The sequence below is a fragment of the Marmota monax genome, unplaced genomic scaffold (assembly GCF_021218885.2).
Source record: "Marmota monax isolate L192 unplaced genomic scaffold, Marmota_monax_Labrador192_F-V1.1 WCK01_AAM20220418_F8-fsc00040, whole genome shotgun sequence".
NCBI classification, from domain to species: domain Eukaryota; kingdom Metazoa; phylum Chordata; class Mammalia; order Rodentia; family Sciuridae; genus Marmota; species Marmota monax.
In genome coordinates, this window is record NW_026692782.1 from 2,577,317 (window position 1) to 2,597,741 (window position 20,425).

Here is a 20,425-nt window from a genome sequence, read left to right on the forward strand (position 1 = left end):
AATAAACTTCTTTCCTTTATAAATTAACCAGTATCAGATGTTCTGTTAAAGCAATAGAAAAGTACTAAGGCAGAGTCCAATAAGTATATGGAAGAGAAATATAGAAATATATACAAATATAAATATTATATTGAATATAAGATAAAGGTTACATTACAAATCAGTGGAAAAGGAAATGATATTTAACTAGCTTTCCCCCTAAAGGACACAAAGCTGGTTTTCCTATGTTAATTATAGAAAAATAAATAAATTTCAAATGTATCAAGGATATTAAAGTAAAAAGAATTTTAGTGTATTTGGATAACCATATGGGCAAAGAAGTATCTTATTGGCAAAATGGGAAACATGGATGACAAGATTGATCACATAAAAAATTTACAAATTTCTGTATGTCCAACAATACCATAAAACAAATTAAAACATTAGAGACTGGCAGAAAACGTTTGTTCCACAATATGACAAATAGTTTCCATATTTTACAAATAGCTCCTATAAATTGATGAAAAAGAAGACCTAATAGAAAAGGAATAAGGATTTGAAATTCAATCATAGGGAAAGTTCAAAATTTTTACAAAATTAATCCAGGCATGGTGACACATTCCTATGATCCCAGAAGCACAGGAGGATGAGGTGGGAGAGTCACAAGTTCAAGGCCAACCTGGACAACTTTGTGAGACCCTGTCTCAAATTTTTAAAAAGGGGTTGGGGGTATAGCTCAATGTAAAACATGCCTTGGTTCAATCCTCAGTACCACAAAATTGAAAGGGGGCAGGGGGATTAAGAGAGAAGCAACCAGTGCTTGTGGAAATAGGCATTTTTATAAATAAAGTTATTGTGTGTGCAAGTTTATGAAACTTGTGACTAACAACCAACCCAGAATGTGGTAGTGCTGGGTTTCTTTTCTCTCGACTAAAAGGCTCAGGGGTCACTCCAATTAAATTGGGCTAATTGGGCTGCACAAAATAACCACACAAGATTGTGTCTCTTTTTGTTTGGGGTCGCTGTGATGGCTCCTCTGACCTTAAGGGTATGCAGAAAGAGAGAGATGGAGAGTCTGTGCTGAGCCCTTTTATTGAGGAGAAGCTATTCAAATAGGCAAGGGGTCAAGTTTCAGGGGGCTGAGTCTATCTTCATGATGTCCACCATTAGCAGGTGGACTGACACCTGGGTAGGCCATACCCAAGGGCACAGTAAGAGAAGGGGACACGCAGAAGGCACTTTCATGGAAGATCCTATCCTAAACAGGGCAAGGGGTTATATTACAAAGGAACAGGTGAGCATAGCTCCACCCATGGGGCTGTAGCAAGACACACCATGCATGAGACAATGACCCTCGAATCCAAGAAGGGTGAGGAAAGCTCTGCCATATTTCTGTGACTGAGCGCCTCAGCACCTAGCCTGGGAGTATGACTCAGTCACGTGTAGGTTGGTCTCCCACATGGTAGATCATTTCCAAATGTGGCTGCCATTGATTTTTTTTTTTTTTTTACCTTTTAAATTTTGCCTGTGAGTCTTATTCTTACCAAGAATGTGTCAAAAGTAATGCCACCCTTGTTCCTCGCCTAGCTTTCAAAAAGATGGGCAACTCTATGTTCTCCTAATTTGAAACTAGCTGCTATTTAAGAAGCTAGCTAGACTTTTGGAAGGTTTGTGGAGGAACAGATGAGTGAAGCTTCTTGAACCATCCTGTCCAGCACAGTTGCTGGCAGAATAGAGATAAGTCAGTTAAAGCCAGGTGGAACAAAAGAATTGCCCAGCAGAACTCTCCCTGATTTCCTGCTCACAAAATTGTGAGAAATAGTCAATTATTGTTTTAGGCCACTATGTTTTAGAGTGGTTTCTTACACAAGAGTATATATATCCAATACACAAGAGTATTTATTGAAATGGAAAAATGCATACTTTTTGACACAGTTAAACTACTCTTAGGAATCTTTACCTTAGAAATAACAATACCGTTGAAAATAGTCTCTTTTACTGAGTGGAGTATGGTTGAATAGATTTTGGTACATCCATATCATGGGATATTAATATCATTGACAAGAATTGGGTGATCTCTTGAGATGTTCATGGTACACGGTTAAAAATGTAAGTTGCAAAATAATATGTATAAATGCATTTTAAAGGATTAAGACTAAAACACATAAATACATGCTTCTTTATGTTCTTATGAACTTAGAGAAAATGTAAATGATATTTATAAAACTGTTAATATTGAATTCATGGAGCAGTGTGCACAGAGGTGAACTCTGTGTATGGAGATGAGAAACTGATGTGACGTCTTTTTTGAAAATAAATAAATAACAGCAGCTTCTACTTCAAGGCCTGTCCTAAGGAAGGGAGCTTGACCCTTGTCCTTGGAAAAACCCACAGAGCCTTTCTAGGCACATACCCACCCAGCTGAGTTGTTTGTCTGCAAATAACAGGCAAGATCTTCGGTGCCAGGTGTCCCTGACTCAGTTAGGCTAGGTGAAGACCCATAGCAACCCCCTAGCAACCACCAATCACCATGAGACAGGGAAAATACTTGGGATGCCAGATGATCCTCAGTAGTTTATGGTGGTTGATAACTTGTTGGGAAACCATGTAGTTTAGCACGTACACCCCTCCTGGCTTAAACCAATCAGTTCAAGGGAATCCCCCTCTTGTACTAACCAGTCACCCCTACCCAACTTGTTCCCATCAGTGAACGTGCTAATGAATGTTAAGAGGAGTTATTTGATTTTCCTGCTGTATGGAATAATTTGCTGTGTGATGTTGTGATGCATAGAGTATCCTCACAAAACCTATAAAATCTCACTGGACAAAGGACTTACTCCCTGGGACCGCTACGTTGGAAACAGTTTGAGTCCAGGCTGAAGCTTGCAATAAAGACTCTTGTGTGATTGCATCCGATTCAGCTCCTGGAGGTCTTTTGGGGTCCCACGAATCTGGCATTACAGAGACTGCAAGTTTTATTTTTTTGTATACTTTTGCAGTTGGGTTGTTGCTAGGAGCAAAAGCTGCTTTTGTCTGGAAGAAAAATCCAATAAAATATTTAAAGAAAAGGAAAAAAAAACCTCAAACCATTTTTGTTGTAAAAAGTAAAAACCATTTCCCATCAGCTTAGGAGACTGAGGCAGGGGGAGCACGAGTTCAATGCTAGCCTCAACATAAAAAAAGTGAAGTGCTAAGCAACTCGGTGAGACCCTGTCTCTAAACAAAATACAAAATAGGGCTGTGGGTGTGGCTCAGTGGTCCAGTGGCCCTGAGTTCAATCCCCAGTATCCCCTCAAAAAAGTAAAAAAACATTAAACTACATAAAGGTTTGTAAATCAGAAGGGGAAATTATCAGGTAATCATCTTTATAACTCTGGTAAAGCAATCTGATTTATTTACTCAATAAAATATCAAGGATATATTTCTTTTTTTTAATATTTATTTTTTGATGTAGACGGACACAACACAATTCATTTTATTTTTATGTGGTGCTGAGGATCGAACCCGGGTCCTGCCCGTGCTAGGCGAGCGCTCTACCACCGAGCCACAATCCCAGCCCCTCAAGGATAAATTTCTATATTAATAAAAATAGATCCTTCTTATCCTTTGTAATGTCTTTAGACTACTCTATTGTTTGAATATATTATAACTTATTCAATTGATTCTTTTTTTTTTAATATTTTTATTTTTTAGTTTTCAGCGGACACAACATCTTTGTATGTGGTGCTGAGAATCGAACCCGGGCCGCACGCATGCCAGGCGAGCGTGCTACCACTTGAGCCACATCCCCAGCCCTCAATCGATTCTTTATTAGACATTACATTTCTAATTTTTCCTGGTTATAAAATTTCCTGGCATTTTGGTTCTAAAAGTGAAATTGCTGAGTTTAAGGATAACTGTATTACTAGCATGCATTCTAGAATGATTTTAGCAATTTATATTCTCATCTACAGTTTATGACAGGAGCCTAAAGAATTATCTAAGAAACTATCTGACAACCCACTCCTTCTGTAAGTAGCAAAAAAGAATCTGCTTAGATTAGCAATTGGCAATGTTTTCAAGTCATTTTACTCACAGAGGGATGTGGGTAGAACTAAAGTTATTGTGCATTCAGACACCAAAATTTCAAACGACTAACTAGGAGTGGGAGTGGCTCAAAAATTAGCCCAGAAAAGTAAAGATTAAGGAAAATAAGTCTTTGATAGCTGCACTGGAGGTTGGAGAGAGAAACCAAGGCATAATTTTTCCAGTGTGCCAGTTTGGATGACTATTAGTGCCATCTTCTGGCAAAGAAGCCCAAAGCTCTCAATTTGCATGCTAGGAAGAAAGTATTTCTTATGAGCACCACCATTTAAAGACTGCCATGAGAACCTAGAGTTGTCTGGGGTCTATGGTGTGGGTAAGGGGATGGGAAAGAAAGAGGTGAATTTCTTTGAAACAAAGATCTGAAACATTCCACCAAGGTCTCTGGCAGTCTGCTGTCTCTCCACTCTGGCCATATACAGTGCTTGGGGCAACTGAGATAGCATAACAAGCCACTATCAATTTTCCAGTATCTCCAGTTTACTCTAGGTGAGGCAGCCTAAGGGGCTGCTAGATTACTGAGTTCGATTACTCAGGAAAATAGATTTGATTTAAAAGGAATCTGTTCTCAAGTATTTTCTCAAGTCCTGCAATAAAGACATGTACTTAATACAACACACTGCCAAACCCTTCAACATACATAATGATGTAAAGGCATAGAAAACCAATTATGACCTTTATACTTTTTTTTTTTTAAATTTCAAGGATTCAAAATACTTCCTTGCTCTAATCTGCCAAAATATATTTGGGAAAAAAACTTCCTCTTTTTTTTTTTTTTTTTAAACAAATTACTTATAAAATGTGCCCTCTCTGCCTGGTGCAGTGGCACATGCCTGTAATCTCAGCCGCTGCGGATGCTGAGGCAGGGGGATCTCAATTTCAAAGCCAGCTTCAGCAACTAAGCTTGACCCTGTCTCAAAAAAAAATATAAATATCAATATTGATATAAAATATTGATATAAAAATATATCAATATTGATATAAAAATATTAATATAAAATATCAATCCCCGGTACCAAAAAAAAGCGACAGCCATATGTCGGAAGCCCTTAAGATTTAAAAACAACAGCATCAACAAAAACCTGTATGTGTACTATATGCGGGAAAAATTAATAAAATGCTTTAGTCCAAATTAGCTTATATTAGAGAACTCTCCCCATCGTTTCGGCCCTGACCTTCCTTTTCACCATCAGCCACGCCCCCACGCTCCCTCCACACTAGCGGGTTTGCCCGCTCCGCCCCGCTCCCCGCCCCACTCGGGCCCCGCCCCACTCGGCCGCCCCCACGAGGCCCCGCCCCACCTAGCCCCGCCTCTAGCGGCCCCGCCCCGCACGCGTCCGCTGCTCCCAGCCACCTCCGCGTCGCGCCGGCTCCCGCGCGCTGACGTCACACGCCAGCGCCGGTGACGCCCCGGCCGCTCCCCCTTCTTCTGCACTTGCTCCAGGGTGCGTTGCTTTTACCACGTAGTCCCAAGCTGTTGTCCTCTTATCCCGGAATCTAGAGCCACTGTAGCAAGGCAGGAGGACGTGGCAGTCAGGGAGCCTCACAGTCCCAAGTGCTGCCTGCCCCCCACCCCTTCTTGGCCACTAGCAACGACCTCTGTGAAGTTGGACGGGCGGTAACGGAGGCACTCCCCCTGCTGCCACCCGCCGTTTCCAAGGGGGTCAGAAAACAGTGTGTTTATTTCCTTTGGGTAGTGTGGGTCGGTCCCAACCGGGTTGTGCGAGGAGGGACAGGGTCAACCGTGAGGTGTCAACTAAGGCTGGTGTGATTTTTGTGTGTGTGTGTGGGGGTCTCAGTGCTCCCTTTCAGTCTGGGCTGTGAGCTGCTGCTAGTTAGATTGGTTTCTCTTTCAGGATGTTATTTTCAAAATGCAGGATGGTGATTCTGCCTCATTAAGTCTCTTAGGAACTACCACCTCTAGACCGATGCTTTTGATCATCACCGTTATTCCTACTAAATTCCTGTGACATTGAGGTGAGTTGCACTTGGGGGAAGCAATGATGTGCAAAAGAGTAAAGTCATAGTGGAAACGAGGAGACCTATTTATATTTGCTTGTGTAGAGATTGCATGGATACTCACCTTAAGTGTTTGCGGGAATAATACCTTCACATCATTAAAATGGTAATTCTCTGAAAGAACTAACTGTACTTCAAAACGTTCCTTAGACATTTTTTAAAAGATAAAATGATAATGGAATTAAAATAATAATATAAACTTTAATATGGAAAAACAGTCATTTAAATTGGTTATATTAGATATCTCCAATCTTAAATTATCTATATTTTAATTAGAAGGAGATAATAGTACTTACCTGGTTATCCCATAATCTTATATTTTTATTTCCATGATTTGACAGTTTCCATATGTAAGGTATTAAAAGTTCTACTACTTCTAAGTGTTAATCACAACTTGTGTGTGTGTGTGGAGGGGGTGCTGGGGACTTGTGCATATACTGGACAAGTGCTCTACCACCGAGCCCTAGCCCCAGCCCCCATAACTCTTTTTTTAATGCAGGTGTTAATTTTATTTTCTAATGTAAGTTTCCCAAGAAGAATAATTTTTTATTGCCTGGGTAAATTACATCAGAAATATTTATGAAGGATTAAAAGTAGTATCCAACCTAAGCTAATAGTGGCCTTTTCTTATGATGCAGCAATACTGTAGAGATGATGGAGGGGAACCAAATATGAAGAGAAGTAGTTCTTTGTTTCTAGTTTATTTGTCTGGTCTTAGAAGATCTACAGATCTAGTTCATTTAGAATTGTCTGTTGTTCTAAGTGAAAAGTAAGGAACCTATATTGTGGAAAAACAAGTTTTTGCACAGTGAAAATTACCATCAGAAATTTGTAAAGGTTATGGAACTTGACCACAGGATTTCTTTTGAGGTCATGTTAATAATACATTGACATTGTATTCCAAGTAAATTTTACTCTTGTCTAATCTTCTGCCTTCTAATCTGTCATGAACATGATACCTTTTCATGAATATAAAAGCTTTATTTACATGTTGATAGTTTTCACTACAGGCCTTCTTGAGTATTATCTGAATAGATAGATATTAGAAAAAAAAACAAGTATTTAGAAAAAAAAGTCCAATAGTATTTCCATTTTGTTTTCTGCTTTCTTTAGTAATGAGAAAAAAGGGAGGGACTTTTCCTCCCTGAGAAGATAAATTGGCCCTCTCCCACAATTCAAATTGGTATTTATTGTTTTAGGAAAACAGTATGTATGGATTGTAGTTGCAGACAGTATCAAAAGACTTCATGAAATCTGTTGCTCTTCCATTACTAATGTTTCCCTTCAGGACAACTTGTAAAACAGCTGATGAGGACTTATTATATATGTGCATATGTGTGTGTATACATGTGTGTGTGTGTATACACACATGTATAAATATATATATATTTATAATTATTACATAAATAATAGCACATTAGTCCTTTCTTATCCAGTTTCATTTACCTGTAATCAACTGGTCTGAAAATATTTTTTTTTAATATTTATTTTTTAGTTGTAACTGGACACAATATCTTCATTTTATTTATTTTTTATGTGGTGTTGAGGATCGAACCCAGGGCCCCACATATGCTAGGCGAGCGCTCTATCGCTGAGCCACAATCCAAGCCCTGGTCTGAAAATATTAAATGAGAAATTACAGAAATGAACAATTCATAAATTTTAAATTACATGCCATTCTGAGTAGCATGAGGAAATCTCAAGCATCTTGCCCAGGACCTGAATCATCCCTTTATACAGCATATTCACACACCATATGTACTACCTGCCTGTCATTTAGTAGCCTTATGGGTTATCAGATTGACTATCAGTGCTTGTATTCAGGTTATCCTTATTTTACTCAGTGATCACTGAAGAGCAAGAGTAGTGATGATGTCAATTTGGATATGATAAACAGAAGCTATAAAGTATTTCCTTTAAGTGAAAATGTAATAGTGCAATATGATTTTGAGTGAGAGACCATGTAACTTTTATTATAGTATATTGTTAAAATTGGTTTATTTTATTGTTATTCTATTACTGTCCCTGATTTCTAAATTAAACTTTATCATAGATATGTATAGGGAAAATATCAGATCTAGTACTATCTGTGGTTTCAGGCATCACTGGGGGTCTTGAAACATGTCCTCTGTGGATAAGGCGGGAGTACTATATCCACATTTATTATTTTGATCTTTTTTAAAAATTTAATACTTAGAAGTTAATCTATATTAACACAAATGCTGCTTCATTGTTTATGGTTATTTAAATTTTGCTACTAGAAACTGCTGCAGAAGATAACTTTGTAAATATATCATTTTCTGTACATTTGGAAGTATTGTAGTATGAGTTCCTAGGAGTGGAATTATTGTAGCAAAGTGTCTGTACCTTTATAGTTTGGGGAGATATTATCAAATCATTTTCCTTAGCATGTAGACCAGTTTACACTACCACAGTATTGCACCACCATATTGTTTCTTTCTATTTCCCTCCAAAACAGTACAATAATAAATTTTTTGAATTTTGCCAATCTGATGGGTGAAAAATTCTCTCTTGAATTTTTTTCTTATTGTAAAATATACATAAAAGTTATCTCTTCTTCAAATTTGATTACTCTTTACAGAAGATTGGATACCTTTGTACTTTTTTTTGTTTTGTTTTTTGAAACACGTTCATGCTATAAATTGCTTATGCTGGCCTGGAACTTTCAGTTCTCCTGTCTCAACCTCCCAGGTCGCTGGACTACAGGAATTACATGCATGAGTCACAATGCCTGGCTACCTTTGTGCATGTTAATATAATTTATATACAATTTATTCTTTTTTTATACCTGTATTTTGTTCATTTATTTTTATGTAGTGCTGAGGATCGAACCCAGTGCCTCCCATATACGAGGCCCTCACATATACGAGGCAAGCACTCTACCGCTGAGCCACAACCTCAGCCCCTACAACTTATTCTTTTTATTATTATCATTTTATTTTTGGCTGGTACTAGGGATTAAATTTAGGGGGGAGACTCTACTACTGAGATAAATTCCCAGCCCTTTTTATATTTTTGTTTTGAGATAGAGTCTTGCTAAATTGTTCACTCTATCCTTGAACTTTCAATCCTTCTGCCTCCCTTAGCCTCCTGAGTTGCTGGGATTACAGTTGTGTGTCATTGTGCCCAGCTTTGTAAACTTTTTTGGTGGTGAGGATTGAAATCAGGATCTTGTACGTGCTAGATAAACTGCTGAACTACATACGTCCTAAGTAACTTCATCTTCTTTGTTCATTTTTCTGTTGGATTTTTCTTTTATGCCTATGAGTACATAGCTTTTTATTTATATTAAAAATGATCCTTTGGGGGTATGAGCTAAAACGTGTACTTTTTATTATTCTTATTTGCTTTATGCTAGTTAATGCTAGTAGTTATTAATCCATTAAGACTTTTTGCTTTTATGGAGTATTTCAACTACCCACTCAATGATTTTGTAAAAAAAATCATTCTTTTGTGTTTTATTTTATTACTACTATGGTTTTATTTTTTCTATTTCAGTTATTTAACACTTCCAAGTGTCCTATCAATGGTTGTTCTGAGGTTTTGTTAGAACTAGTCTGTCTCAGTCTTTTTGTGTGCATGTGTAGGTTAGAAATGGGCTGACAGAAGTGGATTTACTTGCAAATTTTTAGACTCCTATATTGTTTTTTCCTTTCTAGGATTTTGGAAGCTCTGAAAACTAATTCATTTCTCTCCTCATCCCAGGAAGACTGCTTCTTTATACTATAGTTCTATTTCACTGTGGCACACGGGAGATGTCTTCAGGGGAAGAAAAGGCTAGGATGAATGTAGAACATATTAATAGTTGCCACCTCTCAATAATTATTATCATACATTTTTTTTTTAGGTTTTAAATTGCTTTTGGAGGTGGGATGGTCAGAGTCTAGTCTCAACATTTATTTTGTGGACGTTCTCTTAATCTCCCAGCTGAACCTGGGGTTCCCAGTCTAGAGACATCTCAGTTTTTTATCAACATGGAAGATATGTAGTTCCCTGATTGGGAGAGATGAAGGAGGCATGTTGTATGTGTGGCTGTTGCTTAGCCTTTCAACCAGTCCTATTTTAATCCTAGTATTAGCCGACGTTCATGTGTACCTGGTTATTGAGCTATATATGGAGGGAATCAACTTATTTAATTGATTATTTTTGCATTCTTATTTCTCTTATTTCCCTCTGCTGGCTTAAAATACAGCTTTCTGTTGGTTCCTAAGTCAGTTGTTGCCGCCTTGTGTGTGTTGTTTGCCAGTTTCCAGAATTGTTTTGCTGTTGCCATCTTGAGATCCTGTTCTGTCTTTTTGACCCCTTTAGTGTGGAGAAGAAGTAGTATGTTCAACCTCATATATTTAGTGGTGAGTTATGGTTTTTATAAACTGAAAGTTGTGATTTTATGTAAGCATAGAAAAGATGAAAATTTATTTAGAATTTAGTTTATTACCATAATGAAATAAGAACAGTATTCTGTGTTGAGTCAGTTACATGTTATAATGTGGACAGTGCATTTTGTTTTGTTTCATTTGTTTGGAAATCTTTTTTAGGATTATAATTCAGTTGAGAAGTCTTACCACAAAGAAATAAGTAGCTCAATTAAATATGTTATAAGACATTGAAAATAACCTATTTTTTCATGGTTTTCCTTTTATTTCCTCTTATGTATGTTAACTACAAAAAAGGAGAGGGTGTCAGTTATTCTGGAACTCATCTGCCACAAGTCTTTTATTACTTGGACAGATGTTTGTGTTTGTGCCATTATTTTGATTGCAGTTAGAGTTATCTTTTATCAATACCAGGGGCAGTAGATTCTCTTCTGCTTTACTGAATTAATTATAACTAAGAGATGCAGTAATGTAGTTGGCAGTAGAATGCAATACTAGGGACTCTTGGAGCTTCCATGTTTTCATGTGATCCCTGGAAAGTAATTGGCAACTAAACTTTAAGAAAGGCCCAAATGACTGATTTTGTTTTTCCTTTCATGGCAGTCGCTGGATAGTGATGATTGTGAAATAATCTTATTATGTGATTAGTATGTATTATAATTTATTTTATGAAATTTAGTTTTCTAAGATGAGTGTATATTGATTTTTTTTATTTTCCTAAGTAGCATAGTAATGTGACATATTGAACTTTCCTGTCCTGGAGAAATCATTAACCCATGAAACCCCAAGTTTTTAATTCCATGACTATTTCAGTGAAATTGTCACAGGTGTGTTAAAATAGGTTGGAAGTCTTAATCTATAGCTTATATAATTTATTATTACAAATAATACTAGTGTATATTATCACTTGTTTTTCATCTGTTTTCTCAAAAGAATAGAACTCTGAAAGCATAACTGTGCATTTCACAGTTACCATAAGTGGTATATTTTTTGCTCAGTGTAAGTTTTTTAGGTATTCCATAAATGGGATAATGGGACATAATTATTTAAATTTTGGATGGTTCCCAGATAGACATTAGACATTATATTACACCAGTTGATAAAACTTGAATTTAATATGTTTGGAATGACTTTTCCTCTTTAACCCACTGATGATGCTAATGTCTATGATAATGTTTCTTTTCTTGTTTCTCTTAAAGTTGCTAAAAACATTCTTGTTTCCTATAGAAATTTAAAATGGAATATGGCTATGTTTTCTAAGGTAGAGGAAGACTCCCACAAAATTTCATACAGCATAATTACCCATCAATTTTTACCACAGGCTGTGTTCTAGCCTTTGGTTTTATAGGCCTAGACTATGAATTTTGTTATTTATTGAGATTGAGTCTTCTTTTTTTTTTAATTTTTTTTTTTAGTTGTAGGTGGACACAATACCTTCATTTTATTTCTTTTTTTAGAAGCAAAATAAAATTAAACAAATTTAGTATTGATGGATGAAATGACAGCATCAATTTATTAATTTACAATGAGAAAGAAATATAGTACACTGTCACAGAAATTTAAAATAGTTTCCTGGGAAGCTCATTTTCTCCCAGAAGGGAATCATACACTGGAAATTTGTTTGCTGTAAGTGGAAATAGAAGAGAGAAAGTTGGGTAATTGAAATATTTAGAAGGAGTTTCAGATTAATATAGTGAATTCATGTATGTCCACATTAAAGGTAATCTTGCCAGCAGGCTATGTTGATTATTGCTTCTATGACTCCCTATCTCTACCACCCATTCCCCCCACACACTACTTTTTATTTTTTTAAACTTTACTATCTAGTGTAGTGTACTTGGGCTTTTCCTGAAATTATCACTCTCTTGAAATTACTGTTGTTGAAGCTACTGATGACTTTAACTACTTAGGTATGGTAAGGGTGTATGTATAATATCTAAAGCAGAAATATAAAGAAAAATTTAATACATTTGTTCACATCAAAATAAGCTTTCACATTTAAATAAAATCGAAAGATAAATAAGATATAAGAGGAAGTCATTTGTGATAGCTAAGGATTTGATTACATTAGGAGTTTTTGCAAATTATTAAAAAGAATACTCTTAGTAGAAAATGGATTAAGAAAATAGATGAATAGTTCAAAAAAGAAGAAATACAAATGTTCAGTAAATGTGGAAGAATTTTTTAAGTTTACCAGTTAAGCATTATTTCGTTCAAATAAAAATGAAACATCATTTCCTTCAACAAACAAGAGTAACAATAAATTGTGACATAGTGTTTGCCATATGCCAGGCATTGTGCTCAGTACATGACTTATATTAACTAATCCTCCCAGTGGTTCTGTAAGTACATACTATGGTTATCTACATTTTATAGATGAACATGTAAAGATAGGTCAATTGTCTCAGACCATATAGTATGTGATAAAGCCAGATTTACACACAATCTCTCTTCAGTACTCTTTAACTACTACCCTTTATTGCCTCTCACAGATTTTAATAATTAATAGCCAGTATTAATGAAGGTAGGTAAGATAGAATATAAATTGGTAGACATTTTTGTATGACAAAAATACTGCAAGTTACAATATAAATTGGTAGACATTTTTGTATGACATTATGTTTGAAAGTTTCAAATGTGTATATTCTGTGAACTTATAATTTATCCTAGGGAAATCCTTGTAAGTACACTAAAATATATGTACATAAATTTTATCTGAAGTTGTTTTATAATAGCAAAGAAATAACTTTGGTAGATAGTATCTTATTAAGCTTGCATTCTTATTAGATATAATAAAATATCACTACTAAGTCGTTTATGTAGGAAAAAGTTTGCTGTTCTCTGCATATAATTTTAAGTATGGAAATATTTGAAATTCCAAAGCATTCTTACAAAATTGAAATGTCACTGTCTGGCTTTTGGGTTGTAACTATGTTGCAGGAGTGAAACTGAGATAAAAGTTATTAACTTTCAGTAAAGATGTTAGCCTTTTTTTTTTAATTAGGAAATTCCTAAGGAATTAGAATTTGAATTAAACATAAGTGCTCTTTTAACTGTTTTTTTCCTTCTTTTTAGTATACCTATAAAAATGCCTTAGAAAAAGAACCATGGAGAAGTATGCTAGAGTGCAAAAGATCGGAGAAGGTTCATTTGGGAAAGCCATTCTTGTTGAATCTACCGAGGATGGCAGACAATATGTTATCAAGGAAATTAGCATCTCAGGAGTAAGTATATTTTTACTTCGATTACACAAGTAGTGATTTGGTTACATGGAGCTCATTAGAGGACTTGGAAAAAAAAATAGCAATATATACCTTAAAGCAAAAGGCTGCCATAATCCTAAAGAGTACCACTGATTTTAGAATAGTCAGATCTTTATGTCCTTGAGTTTTTGTGTTTAGAAAAGTATGCTTATTATCCTGTAACTTAATCTAGCTTAAACATCTTAAAATGTTTTTATATATAGAATCAGTTCATTCTTTCTATTTTTAAAACAATTATTATTTTTATTATTTTGGTACCAGGGATTGAACCCAGGGACACTTAACCACTGAGCCGCATCCCCAGTCCTTTTTATATTTTAATTTTGAAACAGGATTTAGCTAAGTTGTTTAGGGCTTTGATAAGTTGCTGAAGCTGGCTTTGAACTCGTGATCCTCCTGCCTCAGCCTCTCAAGCCACTAGTATTACAGGCATGCACCACCAGGCCTGGCAGCTCATCCTTTTTAACTCCTTGCTATGTTTTGTTGATTGGATTATATTAATGCCATTTATATTTTTTTTATTAGCTCTCTTACTAATGGTTTGATTTACTATTTTCCTTTTTTTCTCCAACTTAAGATGTCCAGTAAAGAAAGGGAAGAATCAAGGAGAGAAGTTGCCGTCTTGGCAAACATGAAGCATCCAAATATTGTCCAATATAGAGAATCATTTGAAGGTCAGAAAAATTTTGCAAGACAATTCAATATAAGTCCTAAGCCATTGATAATTTTGGATATGTTCCTTGTAAGGATTCATTTTGTGAATGTATTCTCAGGTACAAAAAAAAAAAAAAAAGGAGTATCTTTTTTTGCTTCAGCACATATGCATATAAATATCAGCTTGATTCTAAGATAATACTGACACCATACCATCTCCCTGGTAGTTTATTAGTGATTGCTTAAAACGAAGCAGTATAGTAAGTACAAGAATTTGAAGAAGCAAAAACAGTAATTAACTTTGTTTTTTAAAATGGTACTAAGGATTGAATCCAGGTGTAGATGGAAGCTAAGCAAGTACTCTATCACTGAGTGATGTCCGCATCCCTAACATATTTTTAAACTAAACTGCTTTTAAACATACAAACACTACCACTGAGAAAATGTTCTCATCTTTAGAAAGTACCCTTTGTATTAGTATATTCTGTTATAATAACATTGAAATATATTGAAAGTTTTCTCAAGTTCTTAAAATGTAGTAATTGTCATGGCTATTTTGGAACTATATGCTATTATATTTGATAATGTAGGAAGTAAGATAGGGCAAAGCTTCTTGAAAGGCAATTCAAAGTAGTTTATTCAAGTCCTACTCAATAAAGTCCTATCACTCCCATTATTATCATAAATCTCTATAAATTACAAAATAAAGATAAATTAAAAGTAGAAGATAATTGAAATGACTAGTTCAAGGTGGTATCGCATACTAGTTTCAGAGTATGAGTTACAGCTAAAATTACTTTGTTCCTAGATAAACTTAATACCTACTAAATGAAAAGATACTTTTTAAAAATATTGTTAAATTAACACATCATATTGTTAACTTTTATGATGACAGTAAATTGAAGATTTTTATCTTATGTGAAAGAGTAAAATGTTAGTCATTCTTCTCAGGACCTTGAATTTCCTGTATTTATCTTTCCCCACCATCTATCTTTTAATTTTTTTCTTTTAGCTCTACAATTTTAATGAATGAATGAATTAATTAATTAATTTATTTATTTATTGGTACCAGGGGTTGAACTTAAGGGTGCTTAACCACTGAGCCACATCCCTAGGCTTTTTTTTTTTTTAAATATTTATTTTTTAGTTGTAGTTGGACACAATACCTTTATTTATTTACTTTTATGAGGGACTGAGGATCGAACTCAGGGCTTCACACATGCTACGCTAGCACTCTACTGCTGAGCCACAACCCCATCCCTCCCTAGGCTTTTTTATTTTTAAATTTGGGATAAGGTCTCAAGGAGTTGCTTAGAGCCTTTTTAGTTGCTGAGGCAAGCTTTGAACTTGAAATCCACACTCTCAGCCTCCCAAGTTGCTGGGATTACCTGTGTGAGCCAGGGCATCCAGCTTAGCACCACAGTTTTAATCAAGTTAAAAGGTTTTGACTGTGTGTTGACAAATTTCCAGCAAATATTTTGTATTTATATTAGTACTACAGATAGAAACATCTGAATAATTGAAAAGGGATGACATTCTTTAAGATTTTATTATTAAGTTTAAAGGAATACATGCTCATGAAAAACATTCAAAAAGTATAGACATGCATGACTAAAAGTTAAGTACTCCATTCTTGTAACTCCATCCTTATTCCTACTCCCTAGGGATAAGCGTTATTAACAATTCAGTGTTTATTCTTTATTTTCTATGGCTGTGCAAAATATATTGTATTAGGAAAAATAAAGTACCTTATTTTTTTCTCTGTAATCAATATAAAAAACTTCTATGACCTCAAAAGATTCATTCAATTCAAGAGTGAGAGCTCAGTACTTGAGATTGTCTCCTCTTTGACCCATTCATAAGTCCAGACCTCTGGAACTTCTGCCTGACTGGCTACAAATGGAGGTCTGCCTCCTCCACCCCAACCCTTAGGTTGGGGTGGTTTTTGTTTTTTTTTTTGTCGTTCTATTTTTCTTAGCTTTTATTTCTCAGCCAGCCTATTCCACCAAGGGAACTCCATTTGTGCTACCTATGCAGGATGTGGGCAAGAGATATTAGATACCATTATAAGTAAGCCTTGGTATGTGTGTTTGGGTGGGGAATATGTGCTGAGGATTGAATGAAGAGGCAATACACATACTGGGCAGGCACTCTACCACTGAGCTACACCCTAGTCCTGTAAATAAGCCTTTTAAATTTACTTACAAGGGAATATGGAATGTTATGACAATCACACCTACAGCCTTCTTGATTTGTGTGTGTATACTAAGTACACACTCTGCCATTGAGCTACCATACTATCCCGGGAATGATTTATTTAAAAATCCCAATATTATGCACCTGGGAATTAGTGCATGAGAAGAAATTCCATTAAAAATTTCTCTTTTTTTCAGTTAAGTGCAAATCATATGGACTGGAAAAATGGATAGGTGAATCAGTAAAAGGCATTGATTTGAAAATAAACTGGAATAGTTTGGATGAAATTATTTGATAAAACCTTGAGAGTGGGTAGAAGACTATTTGTGTGTGTGTATATAATTTAAAATATAAATGTATGATAGATTTTAATTTTAATTATTATAGGCATTCGACTGTTTCATCTGATTTCCTTCCATTTATAAATGCATATAAGTAAAAAATTTTGATCTTATGATGGGGAAAATGGGGGATTGCTTTGTATGACCAGATATTTGAGTGTATGTTTATATATGGTATAGTTTTTTGACTTTCTGCTTCCATTATTAATATATAATTTTCTGGTTTTGGTTGTCTTTGACTGTCTTCTAATTGCTTTTATTTTTTGTCTTTATCATCTTGTTTGAGTTCTCATTTCTAGTTTTTATATCTTTTTGCAAGCATGCCAATCTCATATTGATATAGAGGTTGGCATTTTACTTGTTCCCCATTGCTGCTGCCAATATCTAATTAACTTGAAAAAAAGACTTCTCAATAGGAGTTAAATTTGGATTACTTTTGGCTGCAGGTAATAGAAAAATCTGACCACTGTTGGCTTAAGTGAGAAAGATTTTGTCTCAGTTAACAAGTCTTAAGATAAGCAGACCTTTGGCATGGCAGCTCATCTGTGTTACTATAATCCAGGCTCTGACATTCTACTCTGCCATCCTTAGTATATAAGTTTTTCAGCTTCATGCTTTCTTGTCCCAAGATAGCATTTGCAATTTTAGGCACATGTCTGTATCCAAGGCCAAAAGAAGAGAAAATGGTAGCAACAGCAGCACATCTTGAGTCTGTTCCTTAATCAGAAAAATGCGTTCTCAGAAGCCACTTTTCAGAATTACTTTTGATTTTACTACCCAAACTGAGTCATATGACTACCTCTAATTGTGATGGGAAACGGGAGCTAAAACATCTGGCTTTTTTTAGCTTCTAAATTGAGGAGTGGTGAAGGGAAAAGAGTGCTCTAATTGGCTATTGGGTTAGCCAACCAAGAGTACATGCTTTACTGATTATAAATCACTCCCCATTACCATTTTTCTCTAACATTCATTGGGGTTTTATCATTTGATTTATATAGCCTTTTGGCCTTGTGACTATAACTCTAAGCCATTTCTAGGTGGAATTGTTGTTTTGACTTTGGGGAGGGCCTTTATTACTGTACAAGTTTATTGGTGATAAGGGTAGTATCTTGTATTTGTATATACCTAGCAAAATGCCTGGTAAATAGTTGGTGGTAAGATGTTGGAATAAAGAATAGATTATTATTTGCTTTACAGAGAAGACAGTTCTGTTAAACTTACATTTAAAATAAGTATTAATCTAAAAAATAAATAATATCTAGTGGCAGAATATATTACTGAGTTCATATATTAAAGCTCCATTCCTTTAAAGGGAGGATTGCTTCTCCATCCCTCTCTCAGGTCCTATTAACACCCCCTACACATATTTTTTTTGTTTTTATCTTCTATCATATACATATGGTACAAAATTCAGGGGTTACAGAACAGTAGGTTTACCTTCTTTTGCTATCCTTGGCATACTTTTGTTCTTTTCTTGGAGTTAACACTGTTACCACTGCCTTATGTTTCTTTCCAGAAATAATCTAAGCATATAAATGATAACATACTATTTGTAATTTTTGCTTTTTGTTATGTTTTATAAATAGTAATATCACATATACGTATTATATACGCACGTATATGAAATACTGAAGTGTACAATTTTGTTTTTCGAATTGTAATTTCTCACATGTATATTTGTATGATCTTTCCATATCAGTCATAAAGAGCTGTGTCATAAAGAACTACATTCTTAGTTAGCTTAATGAAATAAGTTTTCAATTTTTTTTTTTTTTTTTGGTACCAGGGATTGAACTTAACCACTGAGCCACATCCCCAGCCCTTTTTTATATTTTATTTCAAGACAGGGTCTTGCTAAGTTGCTGAGGCTGGCTTTGAACTCACGATCCTTCTGCCTCAGCCTCCTAAACTGCTGGGATTATAGGCATATTCCACCATGCCCAGTTACAAGTTCTCAATTCTAATAGTGTATTTTAAGCAGTGTAGCAAAATATGATATAGGAGCATGAACACACCACCACAAATAAATATTACTAAGAATAAAGCCATAACAGATGGTAAGGAAATGAGAAGTGGGAAACTCTACTTTGAATTATGATAGTTGCACTAGTGAGTAGTGGTTCAATAAATGTTAGAAATGATATTGGCCACATAGGAGCGCAAAGAAAGATTAAAAATGTTTCTCTAAGCTGGGTATGATTGCACAGGCCTGTAATCCCAGCAGCTTGGGAGGCTGAGATGGTACAAAGCCAGCCTCAGTAAGAGCGAGATGCTAAACAACTCAATGAGATCCTGTCTCTAAATAAAATACAAAATAGGGCTGTGGATGTGGCTCAGTGGTCAAGCGTCCCTGAGTTCAATCCCTGGTACCAAAAAAAAAAAAAAAAAAAGTGTTTCTAGTCCCTTCCACCACGGAAGAGACATGGAAGTCTCTTTCTCTGTGAATCAGGATATAAAGGTAAATAAGGCAGTGCCTCTTCTTCATGTTCATTCACAAGTTACACACTGTTTTTTTAAAGAGAATGAAATATAAGAAAGCTCTTCAGATTTTATCACAATATATATTATCACATTTATTTTATAAGTAATTGATTCAAGTGGGTAACACAAAACTGAAAATTAATGGTCATTTGGAAACTAAGATAACTCATATCTGACAAATAGGTAGAAAAGTATGATTTTGCATATGATATTTCAGAAGCTTATTTTATTCATTATTGAATGAAATCAAGTATCTCTGCATTTTATCTGTATTCCAGAGATGTTAAAGTTAATGTGAACACCTTTCTTCAATAGGATAGTGTGTTCTTGGATTTAAAAGAAAAAAACAAAACATGATTGAGTGCACATAACTTGTCATTATACAGTCTTTATAACAGTGTACCTGAAACTTGCACCTTAATTCTTGTGAGTGTGGTTCTGCACTTTTTGCTTAGTGGCTGCTTTTTAGTAAATTTTTAAGTACTTTTAAGTTAGTTAGGCAATTGATATAAATTTTAAAAAATGGAATAATGTTTTACTTTGTAGAAAATGGCTCTCTCTACATAGTGATGGATTACTGTGAAGGAGGAGATCTGTTTAAGCGGATAAATGCTCAGAAAGGCATTTTGTTTCAAGAAGATCAGGTAAGTGAGTATGTAGGAGCTTAATTTCTCATAAATGGGGCATAAAAAGACTTATTTTCCTATATCTGACCCTATTTTTGAGAAATAGCTCAAAAATGAGCTGTTTGGTTATTTATGTGTGTATCTATTTCTAACTACAAATGCTAATTGTAATAACTAGGGCAGTCTGGTATATTCAATACCTTTGGCACATTTCTGACTATTTAACTCCCACTTTTGTATAGTTCTCTATCTCTTTTCTAGTTCTGTAACAATATATTTTTATATGTTAATGTGTTATATCCTATGTGTATTATGTATATTTACGTGTATCCTATGTGTGTATATATATTTGTATATTTTTTTTCTTCTTTGTGTTAACTGAGCATTGA

General features: G+C 35.0%; 1 protein-coding gene across 12 annotated transcripts in view; it reads left to right on the plus strand.

Moving 5' to 3' along the window:
- Nucleotides 1–5,456: 5,456 nt before the first annotated feature.
- Nek1 (NIMA related kinase 1) overlaps nucleotides 5,457–20,425 on the plus strand; it is a 175,592-nt gene continuing 160,623 nt past the window's right edge. For 9 of the 12 annotated variants that reach the window (XR_009227055.1, XM_046447809.2, XM_058580364.1 and 6 more), the window contains exons 1-4: nucleotides 5,514–6,039; nucleotides 13,551–13,699; nucleotides 14,316–14,412; nucleotides 19,957–20,054. Coding sequence is in view for 11 of the 12 variants with exons in the window: in XM_046447809.2 (XP_046303765.1) it covers nucleotides 13,583–13,699; nucleotides 14,316–14,412; nucleotides 19,957–20,054 (312 nt within the window). In the remaining variant the exon portion in view is untranslated. The other 3 variants (XM_046447807.1, XM_046447808.1, XM_046447806.1) reach the window with 3 other exon arrangements.